General features: G+C 38.7%; 1 protein-coding gene across 1 annotated transcript; it reads left to right on the forward strand.

Moving 5' to 3' along the window:
* The first annotated feature begins 1441 nt into the window (after positions 1 to 1441).
* Positions 1442 to 17851, forward strand: LOC140932935 (serotransferrin-like). The gene is made up of 5 exons (XM_073382440.1): positions 1442 to 1556; positions 7007 to 7228; positions 8007 to 8279; positions 9816 to 10037; positions 15837 to 17851. The coding sequence occupies exons 1-5, from the start codon at positions 1505 to 1507 to the stop codon at positions 16235 to 16237; spliced, it is 1170 nt and encodes a 389-aa protein (XP_073238541.1). The 5' UTR covers positions 1442 to 1504; the 3' UTR covers positions 16238 to 17851.
* Positions 17852 to 18115: the final 264 nt, after the last annotated feature.

The raw sequence follows: 18115 nt of genomic DNA on the forward strand, positions 1-18115 counted from the left end.
GTTCATGTATAATTTATACCCTTCTTGTGGAAATTCCAAGATATCTCGAAATTTCTCTCATAGATTCAGAAGACAAGCACTAAAAGTATACGTAGCGTAAAGCATTTCTAAAGAAAATGCCTATAGGGGCACAAATTCGACTTAGAGCTAAAATTATTGTGACGTCATTGTCACGCGATATTTATTCCGATCGCCCAAAAAATATTATCATAAAAAAGTTTAGTCTATGTCATAGTTAGCAGAGGGGACTGGTTAGGAAAGCCGGCAAACATCAAAGTTCAAAACAACGGGGCTGAAGGTTATGTTGGAAGCCCAATGACCGAACACAATCCTTTGTTCTTTGTTCACAAATTGAGACAGAATAAATTAACGCGTTATTTCTGTTGGTCATTATTAAAGTTGAAAATGATAGGAATGCTATTGAACGTTATGCACGGTCAGGTCCAAAAAAGCTAACAAAAACAAATAACAGTAGAGTCTAGTGGGTTCCTTAACCATTCCACTTTAATTAACTATGGTCTATGTGTAATACATGTGTTATAATGGGTTTTACAGTAAAGATCAATTTGTTTAAAATACCGGGTCGGGCTACCTTAAACCACTAGGTTCTTACACGCGGGATTTTACTGCGAGAGTCAGCAGGTTTTTTGTTGGTTTTGATGAAGCAGAACCTTCCCTGTAAGGGAATTTATAAATGAAAAGAAAACAAATCCCTGCTTTATGGGTTTCATAAGAGGGAAAAACAGCATTTCGAAACCACATTCTACTTCCCACAAATGATTTCTTTTTTCAATACGGTTAACTTCTTGTAACATAAAAGTTGTAGCTTTCTTTTCGCGAAGCCAGATAAATATCTTCCATCTTTCTAAGAAAATGTTTTCAAGTTCATTGTTACGTTTGGCACTGTTTTGTGCCTTGCATTGTCATTGTTTTGGACAGATGTGTATGCATGCGTGCCTCAATATAATTGGGCATGCTAATGCAGAAGAAATAAAGTAAAAAGTTTGCAGCAAAGAGACCTAAAGAAAGGGGTGTTCGTGTACTATAGAAAAATATAGATCTATATAATAACTACAAGAAGCGGGCTCCTGCAACGAGCAAGGATTGACTGCCTGTCGCATGCGTTGCAATTTCAAATGCCCAAATCCAAGTTCCGGTTTGTTTAACCTGTGTCGGCATGCAGGCTTTATGGCTCGATTTCCAGCCGCTTCTCGGGAAGTAGGCCCGCGCTCCTTTCCAGAACAAAACCCAATCCAAGAGAGTAGCGGAAAACGAGCCTATTAAGGCGTGACAGAAGGACTTTATGTTTTCGGCGTGAGAGTACCCCCCGTTACCCTCCCGTTAAACGCCTGCCCCCCACGTAGGCTACGGCTGATTAGATTCACTAAGCAATGTCATTAAATGCAAATTTGAAGCTTTAAATAGGTTGCTGAAACAATAAGTTTGATATTAGCTGAGCTGCTGGCACACCCTTTGCTTGATCCGTTGTTGAACTGCGAGCAACATGTCTACTTCATCTCTTACATTTCTCAGCGCTTTCCTCTTCCTGGCTACGGGTAAGTTGAAGTTGAAATCATTATGACGCTACTCCTGATTCAGTCAGCAAATATTGCTTTGATAGGCGTCAACATGGTCTTGAATTCCTTCACACACTGCCGTCTTAGTTCATCGATCATTGTCCACTTCGACATTGCACAGCTTAATGTATCGATTTCACTTTTTCTTATCACTCAAAGTTTCCGCTTCTGCTGAGTCTGTAACCTTCGACACTTGGTTGGCTTTTGGTTACCGTAACTTAACTAACTGAAAAATTAATACTTTGGAGTCGATCACCTAGTAGTCAGTAGTGCCAAAACTCTGATAACCATGCCTTCATGTAGCGGAAGAAGGAAATAACTCAAGTTTGCTAAATTACAACAAAAACGGAGGGGAATGCTATATTTAATCCACTGATATCAAGATAGACCTGGATAGACTAAAGTCAAAGCACTGCGGCATAAAATCGAATGAGGATCCCACTGGGTATTCCAAATATGGCCCGCGTAGCTTCTTAACCTACGTCGCAGACAATCCTTGTCACCTGTATGCGACCGGATATAGCTCTTGGAGGCTGGGCTTCTGTTTACACTTGAAAACGGCGATTTCGGCGAGATTTCTGTGTAACAGAGAAAAGCTTGGCCACGCCGATCTTGAAAGTGGATCGTCATATTTCCGGATAGGTTTTTGTGCCAGCCTCTGGCGCGGCATAAACAGATCTCCATACTCTGATTCCAAAAAGCTTTTTATGCGCACATGACTAAGCGATCCAGTATTGTGTTGGCTTAGCCTAAAAGAGGCCTCAGAAGACGAGAGAACACGTACACGAAGTATTGATTGCTCTTTTTTTAACCACATGACAAAGGTGGCCATGCTAATGGACAAAACAATAAAAGAATTTTTCACATAATTTACATGAAAAAGGAGTTTAGTTTTTTTGTTCTTGTTCACCAGCATGGCCACCTTTACGTCTGTGATGTATACCGCCATTATAGACTAACAATAGCTGTCTCCACACAAATATGCACTTATATTTATTATTCTTAGGCGCTAAGGACCAACACGGCTTATAACGATAAAACAATGTCCAGAATCGAACATTCCTAGTTTTACCATGCACCCAAAAAGGCATAAATACTTACAAAAGTAGAAAATTCCACAAAAATTTTAGACATTTTAAGTATCCCAAATTGATGAAATTCCTTATTGAGTGGTTTCTGATTTCATTAAGCAGTTGTTACTCAATATTCAAAAGTTAGGAACATAAATTATATGTCTTTAGTGCCTGGTGGCAAGAATTGGCCTTTCTGAGCAAATATCTAAACGCATAATGAAAGACCTACGCATCAGGGCTAGGTCAGTAGTTCTAAATCTCTATGTAAGGAGTTATACCCCTCTAGAAAGCGGAAACACATTCTAGCAGAGTTTGTAGCAGCTAATTCCAATGAAACCACTGACCATGCTTACAGATTTTGATGTACTTAGCAAAAGAATATGTTTCGTAATTTCATTAGAAAACAGCTTCTCTGCATTTCGCGTACTGCGACTATTTTTAGGGTCTCTGTTGTTCCTCTCCTCTGGAGATTGGATACAAATAGAGATTCTGGCTCAGACTGGTCTCGTGTTTATTTCTTTTGCGTGTTTGCTTTGTTTTTGTTCCTTTTGTTGACTTAAACTGTTGTGGCTATCAACAGTTGAGCTTCCATTTTCTGAGTGTGCTCGCAAGAGGTAGTGCAAGCTAAAATTGTTAACCACGCACACTGCAAATGGAATACAACTGCCCTGCCTAATCCAAGAAAATTGTCAAAGGGGAAACATCATTTACTTAGAGCTTCACTACTTTCGGTATAAGAGTTTATTCAAAAGAGGGTAAGTTGAAGGCACAATCTACGCGTGTTGACTGAGTACATGGTAAATAAAATTCGTCAAAAGCTGTGATGTAATCAGTCTTGAAAATAAAAACAACGCTTTCAAGGCCTTGCAAGTGAAATCTTGTGAAAATAAGAGTATGCCGGCATACTTTTAAACATAACCCATATCATATCTAGAGCATCAGGCATAGTATCGGCATAAGAAACTGAAGTTTCTTTAGCCGCATTATCAGATGTTGTATTGCAGTTTTAAAAATTGTATGCTTATTTTTCCGTCCAACACTGGCTAGAATTTACAAAGTTCATAAAAGCATGGACATTTTAGAAACTGAGTACCTTGACTACCCTACGAGGCTCGAGCGAAGAAAATTTTGGCATAGTCGAATGCCTGATTACCTCGTTATGCAAGGCTTCCCAAGCACCCACATGATTTTCTTCTAAAAGCAATATCAAAGGCTATTTAGGAATGTTATTACTAGTTATATATGGGAAGAGAAGAAGTGCAATTACGTCCTATGATATATCGATTAAAAGTATAATACAGTACCTCCAGCCGAGCATAATTTTGATTATAATACCTAGATTAGTTACATGGGTGACGCCATATAAAGCCGATCTGAAAACAAAAGACCAAGAGATTATTTGAAAACCGTGGACAGCAAAAGTGGCCAAAATCAGAGGATCGCTTTAACTATACTAAAGAATCGGTATCTTCGATTGTTCTTGTGACACCGCCGCCCATAATTTCTAAAGAATCAAAGTAGTGATGCCCACGCAAAGTTAGCCAATAAATGTACTTTCACAAATATTTTGAGGAAAAGTGTACAAAAACTAAAAAATATGGAAGGTACCAACAGTTTGTCGTCTTGGGAAAACAAAGCGCACAAGGAAATAACCTCTCGTAGATGTCCTAGAAGCACAAAAGTATCGCTCAATTCATCTGAGTTTCCCGATATGGTAGATAATGTTTTCTTCAAAAAGACGTAATTTGGCTTCCAAAATACCAAATTCAGCCATTAACCGCCAAAGTTACACTTTTTAGTTCATTCGTTTTCGACTAATAAACAAGGCCCCCATAATAGGAGTTCATTGGGCTGCCTGTTTCACACGCGGTCCCTTGGGGTCCAATAGGCAAGGTATTGCTATAGGGTTTCTAAGTGATCAATATCTTCCAAATGTTTCGGCTTAAACATAGGACAACAAACCACTCGCAAAAAATTTGATTTGATTCGAAGTCTGTTGGCCATTTTTTTCTTTTTATTTTATCTGAAATGACCAGCTCTCTCCCCTCAAATGTCAAATGATCGTCCCTATCGCAGGAGGGAATGATTCAGTGATAGCAGAACTTCAAACTTTGCGAATATTTAGCTACAGGAGGATACTTATGTTGGCGTGCGTACTTTAATTGACATATAATTAAGTAAATATTAAATTTTCAGTTTAATTTCATTCATACCTTGTTTCATTTACCTATTTTGAAATATGTATTCTCTGTCTTGCTATAGGCTTGGTCATAGCGAGCAGTTTTACCGCTAACATTGAATTGGTTCTTTGGTACTTGTTAATTACGACAGTGTAGACTATTCTATTCTCCTTAAGTTATTCGACAGGATATGCGATGAAAAGTTCTCACGATCAGTTAACCCAGTCACGTCTACAATTTGGTTATTTAATTCGCTGGTGATAGACTTGCTAGTAAAAGAAGCATTGCAATAGTAGAAAAAGAGTTACTGTAGCTCAGTGTAGAACGCCGAGAAGAATAAAGTCAGAGAAGCAGAAGAACAGAGTGTCGGTTCCTTCGTTAACAAGCCAAGCGAGAACCTTGTAGTCCCCAACGCGCATATAAAGTTAGGATCTAAGAGAACTTTTGTTCAGGAGGGAATGTTCTGGTGTGATGTTGTTCTGACTTATATTCATATTAATAATCAAAATAATAATGGTAAAGAGAGCATTAAACAACAATGCGATGACTTGGAACCTGATGGATCACTAATATAGTCGACAAAGTTCCTAATTCTTTTGGCAACAATAGGCCATCTCTGAGTTTAAAGACTAAAGACATTTCGTACAGAACTTACAGTCTTGCCACTTTTGGAAAGAGTTGTCTTTCACGTTGTAACCGCAAAAAAAAAAAAAAACAGACCAACAAAAGATAAAAAGAAATGATACCTGCAAACACTCTCATGGATCACTGTAAAATAATAATAATAATAATAATAACAATAATAATATCATAATAACATCAAATGATTTATATAGCGCCAAAATCCGCAGGTCCAACGCCGCTTTTTCCAAAAATCAATTTACAAGCATACAATCGCAAAATTCAGACATAAAGTTAAAAAATATAGATAAACTTTATATATAGAATTCATGCATAAGAAGCTTGCTTAAAAAGGCGAGGTTTTAGAAGAGATTTAAAATTGTCTTTCGAATTTGCTTGTCTTATGTGATCCAGTAGGGAATTCCACATTATGGGGGCGGAAACAGAAAAAGCTCCTCGTCCAGAGCTCTCTAGTTCATATTTCGGATTTAGATCGTAAACACTTTCCGTGGTCATAGACTTTAGGAGGTCAATCAAATAAGAAGGACCTAAGTCTTGTATGTTAATAATAAAATTTTGAAATTCACAAGCTCTTTGACAGGCAACCAATACAAATCAATTTTAAAAAACCGGCGAAATTTGATCATTACGGACACACAAACAAGTCTTGCCGCGGCATTCAGTACAAACTGGAGCTTTTGAAGCACACGTTTTCGCAAATTAAACTGAAAATAACGCATTACAGTGGTCAATACGAGAGGCGACAAAAGCATGCACCAAAGTTTCAATAGATTCGCGCGTAAGATATTTTCTTATTTTACTCAAGTTGCGAAGATGATAAAAAGCAGACTTGCACATTAAGGTGACATGCTTTCCATATACATGAACGAATCAAATTCAACCCCAATATTCCTTGATGAAGAAGAAGGCTCGATGATTCCATCATAAACAGTTATTGAAGATACCAAGGGGGATAACCAGGATAACCAGGGGGATCGGTCGGTCGTTATTACAATGTGACAAATTTTTATTATTATGTCTTGTCATTATCTTTGTTTTTAACGTTGATATCGTAAATCCTCTATTAAGCCCTTCTGGGGGCTTATTTATTTCAAGCCCATTTAAGGGGGGCTTAATAGAGACGGGGGCCTTATTTAATTTAGAAACGATGATGGTATCAGTTCTCCACAAAGAACTAGAATACAAGGTGCACAAGCTCAAGTACAAGACGTTTTAGGTCATGCAGGGCTTTGCAGCCGAGTATCAGAATCAAATCCGAACTTCCAGTTGGTAAATAAACCATTCCATAACAGTCCACACAAAGTTTTACGGTCGTGAGTGATTAAAACAGTCTATCATTTATCAGTGAAGAATAATTAGGGGTTGGGAGGGGGCTGGGCTCAATAAAGAAGAGGGGCTTATTAACTTTCTTCCCCTGAAAAGGGGGGGGGGGGCTTATTAGAAGGAGGGGGCTTATTTGAGAGGCGGGGCTTAATAGAGGATTAATGGTATGCCAGTTTTGTAATCTCCCATTCCTCTTTTTTAATGTTTACAGGCCTTGGTGAAGGTTTTCAAATGCGATGGTGCACAATTTCAGATAAGGAGACATTAAAGTGCAATGATTTTGAAACCGTCATAGCCACACTGGCTTCTCAGGCCAGTTTGGCTGTCAATTTTTCATGTGTTCAGGGGAGTAACGCTGCAGACTGCATGGTAAAAATTCAGAGTGGCCTGGCTGAACTAATTACTCTTGATGGCGGAGAAATCCATACCGCAGGTAAGCAGACATTTTTGGATTACGTATCCCCAAATTAGAGAGCTCAGTAATAAGGACAGTAAAAGCAGCGCGGACATCATCAAAACTGTGTTTGGTTCGATTCCCAGGGCTAGACCAATACTGAGGGTTTTAGAATAGCTTAGAATTGAAATGTACTGCCTTTGCCCTGCAAACGGCTAGACCTTCGCGTGGCTATAAGCCTGCGAGGTGCATTCGATATGTATACTATTTTTACATTTCAGATTTCTTTTTTATGTAACTTTTTGGGTTCTTAGTTTTCATATACTATCAACGTTCACTTTTTCCTTTTTTTTTATTTCGTCATGTTATTATTAATACTATCATTTTGCGCGTTATCCTTCATTTTAAATTATAACGTCTCAGCTAGTTAACCTAGCCATTTGTAAGACCCTGAAGAAGAAAGGCCGTGCCCTTAGAAATATTAGCAAAAAATAATATTCCCAACTGTAAAACCAGCCTTGCTTCTTTTTGCTGCTGCTTTTAGTCTTTCTAAGCTCTCAAATGCGCGAGTAGGTTTGTATGCGTTTGCGATTGGCATATTTAGCGAAGACAGCGTAACGACAATGACTTCGGACATATTTGAAAATCAGTCTGACCAATGGCAGAGCGGCAATGAGCACTGGAAGTCGCATTTAGTCCTTTCTCCGAGCTTTTGTGTTTTCATTTGACAAAAGAAAAGAAAACTTTTGCTCTTCCTTACCCCAGTGCTTGTTTCTTGGGATTTTTTAACAGTTGCTATGCGACTTTGCCTTTTAAGGAAAGATGTATGATATGGTCCCCATTGTTGGTGAAGATTATGAGAGTGGAGCCCCCACCACAAGTTATTTTGCAGTGGCGGTTGCAAAGAAGAACTCAGACATTACGTTTAAGACTCTTAAAGGGAAAAAGTCTTGTCACACTGGAGCGGGAAAAACAGCCGGGTGGAATGTACCGGTCGGTACTCTTCTGTCAGATAATATCATGCCGACAGACGAGAGTTGCAATGCTTATATTGCAGCTGGGAAGTTTTTCTATAAAAGCTGCGTACCAAGTAAGAAAGTTTCACTTACTATTCTCTCTAAAATTTAGTTTTAAATGGGTATTACAAGGCAAGAGAGTTTAGTGCCGCTAGCAGACTAAGATGAGACTCTCTTCCCTTCAACTGAGTTAGTGAAGTGATGCTGGTCTTTTCTCCGGTCTCCTGCCCCAGCTTCTCGCATAGCAGGCCACGTACAAAATGAAGAGGAGCTTATAACGAGGAACAAGTAAATGTAGTATATTCCTCCTCTCCCCCGTGCATTAAACTGTTGTGTCACCCCAGTATCCCAGCGGCTTGATAAAAAGACAAGGGTTAAAGCGTAAAGTAACGGCAGAAGTCTGGGGCTACCCTGGTTTAATTTGCTTTGGCAATCAAACTGTTTTCTAAGTTTGATATTACAGCAACCTCAGAGGCGACCTAAAGGCAGCTGTTAAATTGCGATGAACATATTCTCGGCAAGGCGGATACCATTGAAGGCAACAAAGTTCAACAGAAGAACGTAGGAGCCTGTAGCGACTTAATAGCCCACGTTCGATATATTAAAATCCTAACGTGACTCCCAGGTTTTCTGGTCATTTTTTCTACATTTGGTTTGGTTTTCTTTGTGTTCAAGTCTCTTTTGGGAATTGTGAGACAATGAAGTCTTGAAAAATTTGCAATTTTGTCCCCAAAGCCTCGGAGTCATGCTAGAATTTTAATATATCGAAAATGGGCTATTACTAGGGCTTTCCACAATTTTGCCAACTTCTAGTATTTCGACCAGCTTTTTTCGTTTTGAGCAACTTTTTGCATTCTGAGCATTTTCTAGGTATCTTCTTATTCTGAAATATCGGAGCAGCTTTTAGTGCTTAAATTGACCTTTCTTCCATATTTCACAATGTTTTAGTACACAATTCCTCAGTTATGAATTTCCTGTAAAAAGAGAAGCCAACCCCCCCCTCCCCCCCACCCCGGGAAGATAAAAGCAGCCGGGCTGCTAGGTCAGCGTCTTTTAGAGAAAATTCAAAATGGTGGACGAAGACTCGATTCACACTCGACTGACTTGAGTGTCTCGGGTGAAGAAGGTCATTCAACAATTATTACATTTTATGGTTTTATTGAGAATAAAGTTATATTTAGCGACGCTGGTTACGCCGCAAAATTGCACAAAAAATGCTTAGAAATCTCACTTTTGTTGTGCAATTTGCATATTTTAACATCAGACCAAAAACAGATTTTGTTTATTCGAGCAACTTTTGAGCAACTTTCGATGCAAAAAGCAACTTTTGATTGTTTTTTTAAGCAACTTTTTGGAAAATCTCGAGCAACTTGTAGAAAGCCCTAGCTATTACTAAACTAGTTCCAGAAGCATTAATTGATTTCTCTGCTTCCGATTGGCCAGGTAATATTTTCTGGGCAATCAGAATTAAGTAATTCAAATGTTTTGTAAGGATCTGGCTATGAGTAATTACCCGGCTGCTCTTCCATTCTTGAGGAAGGATTCTTTGAGAGCCTAACCCACATATTATGCAATCTGCAACGTTCTAACTTATTTTATCTTAATTACAGATGTCAAAACTTCGACTTACGATGGCGATGGCAAAAATCCTTCAAACTTGTGCGATTTGTGCCCAGACGAATGCACAAAAAGTGGCAACTATTCTGGTTACTCTGGTGCTTTCCAGTGCTTGAAGGACGGAATTGGAGACGTAGCGTTTATAAAGCACACCACAGTGCCATCAGCTGAAGCTAGCGAATATAAATATCTGTGTAAGGATGGAAGTACTAAGGGTAGGTATTGGTGAAAGTTTTCCACTGATAAAAGCTGATAGAAGTACTTAAAGGAGCTTTATTTTACTAAATTCATCCATCCGTTAAACTGACTACCAAACTGAGTAATCCGCTGTCGCCTACTAAAACAGTCAAAAAATTGACGCATCAAGTTAAAAGGAAGACACGCAAAGCCTTGTTCTGTCAGGACAAAACAGAAAATGGATAGTAATTAAGGTGATGCCTTAGTAAAAGAACCTAACATAGATTGTAGATGAAACTTGGTACACTGATGTAACAAGTCAAGAAGATGATAAAAAAGTAATAAAAAGTGGGCGTCACCGTGCTCGTTTTGACGTCACAATGCTGAGAAATACGGCTATCTTGGACCCTTTGTCAAAAACCGCGCGCAGCCCAAAACTAGACAAAAACGAGAGATTTTTTCGATGATGCATGTGGTATCGCACAGAATTTGACTTTATTGTATTGTTTATCCACTTACATACAAGAAAAATACCTTTCAATGCTCCTGTTTTTATTTTACGCTCCAAAGGAGAATTGAATTGGACACGCGCTATTCGACCCGTGATAGCTCAATCCGTACAATTTAGTAAAATTGCCAAAAAACTGAACATAGATTTGTGCCAATTTTTTTCTCATCGAAAGGAAGTACTGTCCTTATTAAAATCATGAAATAAAAAATAGGGGGTCACCGCACTCGTTTTTGCGGTAGAGCTGCAGAAAGTGCGCGCCAAATGCATTTTCTCCGAGTTTTGAGAGAGGACTGGGGCCAGTTTCAAAATAGAATGTATGTGAAAGGGGGAAGAAAGTATTAAAAAATCTGTTTTTACAGAATTTACATCGAGATATCACATTTAGGATACAATGTGATAAAGAAAGCGTTTAAATAAAAATCAAAGTGAGTAAGCACAAGTTAAACATCCACTATCGAGGTTTTCCGTGAGGAAGTCGAACTCAGCAACACGCGTACTGCCTACGTTATGCACATTTCCAACACATTGAGTCTCACCTCGGCAAGAAACAACCGCAAGCAAAAATTCCAATAGCGTTTCTCTTCAGTCAACTTCATTTTAATAATGTTACTTCACATGCTCTTTTTCACGGCGGCCATCTTGTTATGCGCAGTAAGAGATGCGCAGTGCAAAACCAGGGAATCACCTTAAGTATTTTTGAAAACTTTTAAACTAAGCAGTTTTTCAAAGTTTTTCTTTAGTTTTTGTGACCTGCCTTGGATGATAACGCGACTCAGGATACGGCATATTGAGGACATTTTTGTACGTGATGACCTTAATAATGTTAACCTTTTTGACATGGCACCGTGAGTAATCATTTTCAAAATAAACAAAATGCAGTTACAATCCCACTCAGCATGCCGATATCGCCCAATAATGAAAACAAAACTCCTGTGAACATAAATGCGTTCTAGGCATTTTCATTGAACCCAGACGTAGTTAATCGATAAACCGATAATCGACAATAATCGATAGTAATCGATATTGATCATCGGTGAATATAGATTTCTGATATCAATCGATAGAAATCGATAAAGAAAAAAGTTGTGATTTCCATTAATATCGATTTCCGAAAGAAATCGATGATGATTTTTTATCGATTGTTATCGATTACTATCGCTTATTATCGGCAAAGACATAAGTCATTATTCGGTAGAAGTTCAACATTAACAGATGTTGTCTGTAAGGTATTATTTAGTCATTCAGTTGTTTCAATAGAGAGAAGTGTGACGTCACCTTACATATGGTAGCGCTATTTCTGGATGACAAGAAAATCAAGGACGATGGCGACGGCAATGAGAACGGCAAAAAATAATATGTTTATAATAACAAACAACAACTTTGCACGTGCATCACTCCTATTTGTTCATTTCTTTGCCTTTGTTGCACCACCACGACATGGGATTTCCTAATTTCACGAGCCCACTATACGGAGTAGGTGAACACAACACAAAAATTGTCGCTTTCTTTTCTAAACTTAGATAACGATAGATAAGGACCCAAAGGAAATTTCGCCAAGATTTGCCAAATTAAATGAAATCGAACAAAATCGGTGAAGTTTGAAATAGCGGGAATAGACTTTTAAGTAACTTTTTCGGTTTGTTGTTATCCAAAAATTTTGCTACCATGGCAACGTGACGTGAAGACTTCTCCGCTCTATTGATAAAATACTAAAAGAACAAAACACTAACAGGAACAAATTGCTCTTTGTTTTAGCTTAAGCGCAGTTCATAATAATAATAATAATAATAATAATAATAATAAAGGCTATTACAAAAGTGGCAGAAAATAGCTCTCTGTTGCTGTAGCAACTCCATAAATATGGAGCATAATAAAGAACAAAATCAGTGTTCTTATGATTTCAATGAACGAACTACGTCTAGATTGAATGGACATGTAAAGATCTATTAAAACAAACTAGGAAACGAAAGAAACAACGACAAAAAAATGGAATCTGGTGAAGACTGCGCCTGGAGTAGTTGCTGAAGTCATCAAGAATAAAATGTGTTAAGCTAAGGGCGGTCTCATGGGGGTTGCTTGCCAAATAGCATCGTCGTCATGCAACCTCGTTCCCAGGTTATCTCCCGCCCGTCTCTCTCGCTCGGTAGGAAAGGGAGGGACGGGTAGGAGCAGGAGCCCATCAGGAGAAAACCCTGAGAACGAGGTTGCATCGTCATGTTCAGAATATTCACTTCAAGAGCTTTGCTTGTTATCGATTCCTGTCGATTCCTATCGATTGTTATCGATTTTGTTAATCGATAATAGTCGATAAATTATTTTTTCTGTGACTTCTACTTCTACCGATTTCCGATATCAATAGATATTAATCGGCAGATTAAATCGATTAATATCGATTGATTTCCGATAACGATTTTCATCGATTAACAACGTCTGGATTGAATTTGTGATCATACCATCCTCGCATATTGCTTTACTTTAAAAAAAGCCTAATCGCAACTTACGTTCTTACTTGGCTACTCTTACAAACCTCAGAGCTGGCTAGGCTCATTTCCTAGAGCAGACCTTTTATATATAGCCATGATTATTTTCTCGTGATGTTTATGGATGTGAAAATAACTAATATATCATGCCTTGACAACAGCCTACCTCTGAAGCTATTATTTAATCAACGGGTTAAGTGAACTTTAATAGTCGTTAATGTACTTACAAAAAAGTCATAATCGGTGTTACGGTTCTTTGACATAAGACAAGGATAAAGCTGGTTCTGCAAAGGTAAATAAATCTGGGCATTTAAAAAAACTAACCGTAGCTACTAATAACAGAATACAAGCGGGTTTTAATTCAGTCTGGGGAAAGAAGGCGAAGCACTGGACACAAAATCAATTCACAAATCGAATGCACAATTATCAGAAAAATACAAACCTCTTTGGAAATGTTCAAAACGTTTTAGTCCTCTTCAGACTGAAGGATGATCTTTTTTACTCTAACATTGGTTGTTCTGAATCCAAGGTAATTTTGAAGTGACGAAAAAACAACAACAACAACAAAAACAAAAAAAAAGCCTTAACAAGGAGCAAACGTTCGCACCTCGTGTATTTCATTCAGTCTCAGTCAGACTCCGAGACAAACAAATAGGCGATGAGGGATGCGCAGAAGCTTGCGAAGAACGTTTTTCCGCCCTGAAAGACCAACATTGACGTCACGTAGTCTCCAGTCTATCACGCGGCCATTTCAGACACGTTTTCGTGAAGTTTTCGGAAATGCTCGGATTTTGATCTTTTATCTTTCTATAAAGGCTTGGGAAGAAAAATCTTTACCCAAATCTCACTTAGGATGGTTCTTTTTAGTGTTTGGTGAAGGTAAAGCGACAAAAGAAAATATGTCAATTTTTTGGTTCATTTGACCTTTAAAGATTTTATTTACTATTGGGCCTCACAGACCACTCAATTATATGAATATATATCTGTCTGTCTTTTCCCACCCAATCTCCTCCCTCTCCCCCACATATCATTTCTCATTATTTTCGCCGTGTCATAAAAAATTGACATTTGAAATCAGCGCACGCTGTAGAAGTTGTTTTCCGAGGTCGTTTAATTTTCTAGATTTCTTTCTCGCCGGCTGCAGCAGCAAAATTTTCCGGAAGGCATCATTAAGCCTTATGAAGGAACAAGTCTCACGATTGGCAAAGTCTGCCGTCGTCCAATAGCTCACCTCGGAAAAGAGTGATAGCTTGGGACCCAAACTAAGCGTGCACGCATTTATGGGATTGTTTGGGGGAACAAGTTGAATTACTACGAGACACGCAAGTTATTATGTGCCTTTGTGCACAAATTATTTCAGGAACTCCATGGTCAGGAGCAAGACCTATCCAGCGATCTCTGAAGTTGTTTCACGGAGCATTCTCGTGGTAAAGTCGTTCCAGGCACATAGTCTTCCTTCAGCTTCACATTATCATGTTCAATTCCGCCTTCCGTTTTGCTATTTTGAGCTGTTTTAACCCCGCTGAAACATCCCACTTCGTATTCCGCCATGTTTGTTTACATTCGCGTCCCCCCAAATAATCCCATAGATGCGTGCGCGCCTAGGTTAGGTCCCAGGCTATCACTCTTTTCCAAAGTGGGCTATATGTTGCCGTATTTCGTCTCATTTTGGCTTAACGGGTGAAACACTGTTCTCGGGCTTGAGACGGAAAGGGATCATATTACGAGCTTTGACGGGGCGGTGACGAGTCTCTGGCCTCAGAAAGTAGTTTTTAGGACTCAAATCTATTCGGCGAGAACATAATTGAAGCTGATTTCTGACCAGGCCAGAGACTTTGGGCGCGATCCATTCAACCAAAATTCAAACCGGTCCGACCGGGAAAAGAGGACCACCTCAAAAGGTGGACCTGTTTTTTCGAAACTTTTCCGGTTGGACCGAACCGATCCATTGAGTTTTGGACCGAAATTTCCGGAAATTTTGGTTGAATGGATCGCGCCCTTTGTTAAAAATTGTTTTGAGGGCCGGCGTGCATGTGTCCCTTTCAAAACGGCTCGTCTACATCCGGGATCTTGAATAAATCGACTGAGTGAGGAAAGTTTACATGCGATGATTTATGTGGAGAAAGCGAGAGTTATTGATCGAGAGTAATTTGATGATATTTGGCCCGTATTCAGTGTGAAAACATTGTGCCTAGTTGGTTGTGGATAGTTTTATCAATGCCGCGAACGTGGTTAATTGTATGAAGTGGTTAATCCTGAAGTTGTTGACAGACAGAATTCAGGTACGTCGTGGTGCTCATATTATAAGAATACTGTGCACAAGGAAAAAAACGCTTCGTGAGTGTTTTATAGTTGAAGTGATTTTGTCTTAGACAACCGATTCTGGGCTCAAGAAAGGTAAATTTTCGGTCTATTTTAGTCGGGCGTCTCGCTATAAGCCTCATAGTTTGCGAGACTGAAAGATCATAATTTCTGTGCTTATAAATAAATGTTGTTCATTTCGTTACAAATCTGTCGCTTTTGCCAAGAGCGACTTTTCGTGTGTCTCCAGCGATTAATTTGTTCTTTTAAAGCCTTAACTAGAAAATTTCAACAGTTTTTTATTCACCTCAAGGGTCAAATTGTTAAAACTCACTTGAAATTTCTTTAGGTACCTTTTTATAAATTCAGACAGATATAAAAAACGTTTGTTTTTCACATGCGTACAACAAATGTTGTCTAGCTCAAGTTTCGTCCCATGTCGTGATGATATAATTCGGAAACCGTTAAAACGCTAACTATGCCTCGCTAGAAACCAAAAATGGATGGAATATATTGAAATTAAAAATGGTGACATTCTTTTCCAGCCAACTGGAACGACAACTGTTACCTCGCGCAAGTTCCATCCCATGCCGTGATGGTGAAAAGAGGAAACACTAACAATGCCAACTACAAAAGACTATTGCTGGATGCTTCTAACGCTTACGGAATCAATCAAACTAATTCCAGCATGTTCCAGTTATTTGAGTCATTCAAGTACATGAACGGCTCTGATCTCTTATTCAAAGATTCGACAAAGAAGCTGGTTGATGTTGGAGAAAAAAACACCTACCAGAAATGGCTTGGTGACGTGTATCTGAAAGACCTCGAGGCCTTAGATGCTTGTCCACCAACTGCAGGAGGCAACATTAACAAGCTACAATCATTGGTTGCCATGATCTCGGCCTTCATTGCGGCACTTTGTTACATAGGAACTTTGTTTGAATAAAGGCAATGAAGCAGTGAGGCTAAAATAGCGCCCTCTGTTTCTGCTTCTGCTAAACATTCATTTGCTTGGCAGTGCAGCCCCGGGGGGAGTGCAGCTTCTTCACCAGGGCTTTTCCCTTGGAAAGAAGTGAGTTTTTGCCAGCACTCGTGCCTAATTCTGAGTAGATTTAATTGGAAACCCGCTTTAAGATCAACTGGTTCACACGACCTTCTCGTTATTACAACTAAATTCTTTTGACCAATCACAAAGCCACTCAGTCAACTTCTTATGTGAAAACCAAGTTAATAATGTCACTTCCATATTGGTCTTTTGCAGTTGGTCAGTCACTTGGTACAAAAATGCCATGCGGCTGAGAGGAAAGAAACGCTGTGGGAGGAGACAAATGAACTTGATGTGAGCTCTTTGTTCGTCTTGTGCCAGCTTGGCGTTTTTGTACCATGTAGCTGACCAGCTGCAAAGAAACTTTTCTTGAACCTTGGACGGTCTCGTTTACGAGGTTTCACAGTATTTTTCTAGAAAATGCTGACTGAGGTAATAAGAGCAAATCCTTATCAACATACTTGAAAAGACAGAGGTCATGATTTTTTTTTTTCCACAAAGGGGTGGAGCATTTAAATTTTGATGGGGGAGGGCAATTAAATGCATGGCTTTGTCAAAACAAAAAAAAGATGCTTTTTCCTTTGCGATTATGCTGATGGTGAAAAAACGCAAAAAAACAAAAAAACAAAAAAAAGCTCGGCAAGGGGAACCGCCAAGAAAATCAATGCAGAACAATTAGCCGTTGAAAACATTCGTGCTCGAAAAAATGGCACATCCCCGCCCCCTCTCAAAGATAAATGGTGCATCGAGAAAGTCAGTGAACTTGGCAAACTCATTGTCAGGTTACAAACTAAGTAGCTAAGTGCACTTTGGTTGATTCTCAGTGAAAGAATAAGCAAAGTCAATTTTAAATCAAAATTTACTGAATTGAACTGAAGCAGAGTGTGACTTTGCAAACGGGTTTCCTGCTGTTTTGTTGTTCCAGTCAAGATAGAATAGACAAAGTTGAGCTTGATAAGTCATTGTTTGGCAAACTAGGAGAGTAATTTTGTTTCATTCAAGAAAGAATAAACAAAGTTGTAGTGGAGTTTTCTTCTTTTTTTTCTTTTAAGAGCAAATTTCTTTGTTTCATTCGAGAAAGAATAAACAAAGTTAAACTCGATCATTCTTTTGTTAACGCAGACTGGCTGGATAATTTAAAGAGGAACAGGTTTTTTTGTTTCATTCTAAAAAGAATAAACCAAGTTACATTCGATTTCTCTCTTGTTAACGCAGATTAGGTAGATTATTAGAGAAAAGTTTCTTTGTTTCATTCGACAAAGAATAAACAAAGTTGTACTTGACTCAGTCTGTTGTTAGCGCAAACGAGTATAGAAGGAAGTTTCCTTTGATTCATTCGAGAAGAATAAACAAAGTTGAAGATTTCTTAGTTTGTTTCATTCCAAAAAGAACAACCAAAATTGTACTCGATTATTTTCTTGTTGACGCCGATTAGAATAATAAGTGTAACAATGTGTAAGAACAAAATGGTTTTCTTTGTTTCATTCGAGAAAGAATAAACAAAGTTTATCTCGATTGTGTGGTATTGTTTCTTGTTTTCCTAATATTCTACGTGTACTACCCAAATCATATCCTCTTCTCCAAACCTTGCTATAAGAAAAACAAATAATCAAGATTCACACACTTATATTCCTGAATTTTTTAGGGGAGAAATACAAATACTTGTGGAGTTTACGTTCATGAACCCCAAGCGGCTGGTGCTATAGTCTAATCCATGTGATGTGACTTCATACAACCAATTCCACACAACTTGTAGATGACTGAGTGTTTCCTAGCTGG

The sequence above is a fragment of the Porites lutea genome, chromosome 4, assembly GCF_958299795.1.
Source record: "Porites lutea chromosome 4, jaPorLute2.1, whole genome shotgun sequence".
Taxonomy (NCBI): Eukaryota; Metazoa; Cnidaria; class Anthozoa; order Scleractinia; family Poritidae; genus Porites; species Porites lutea.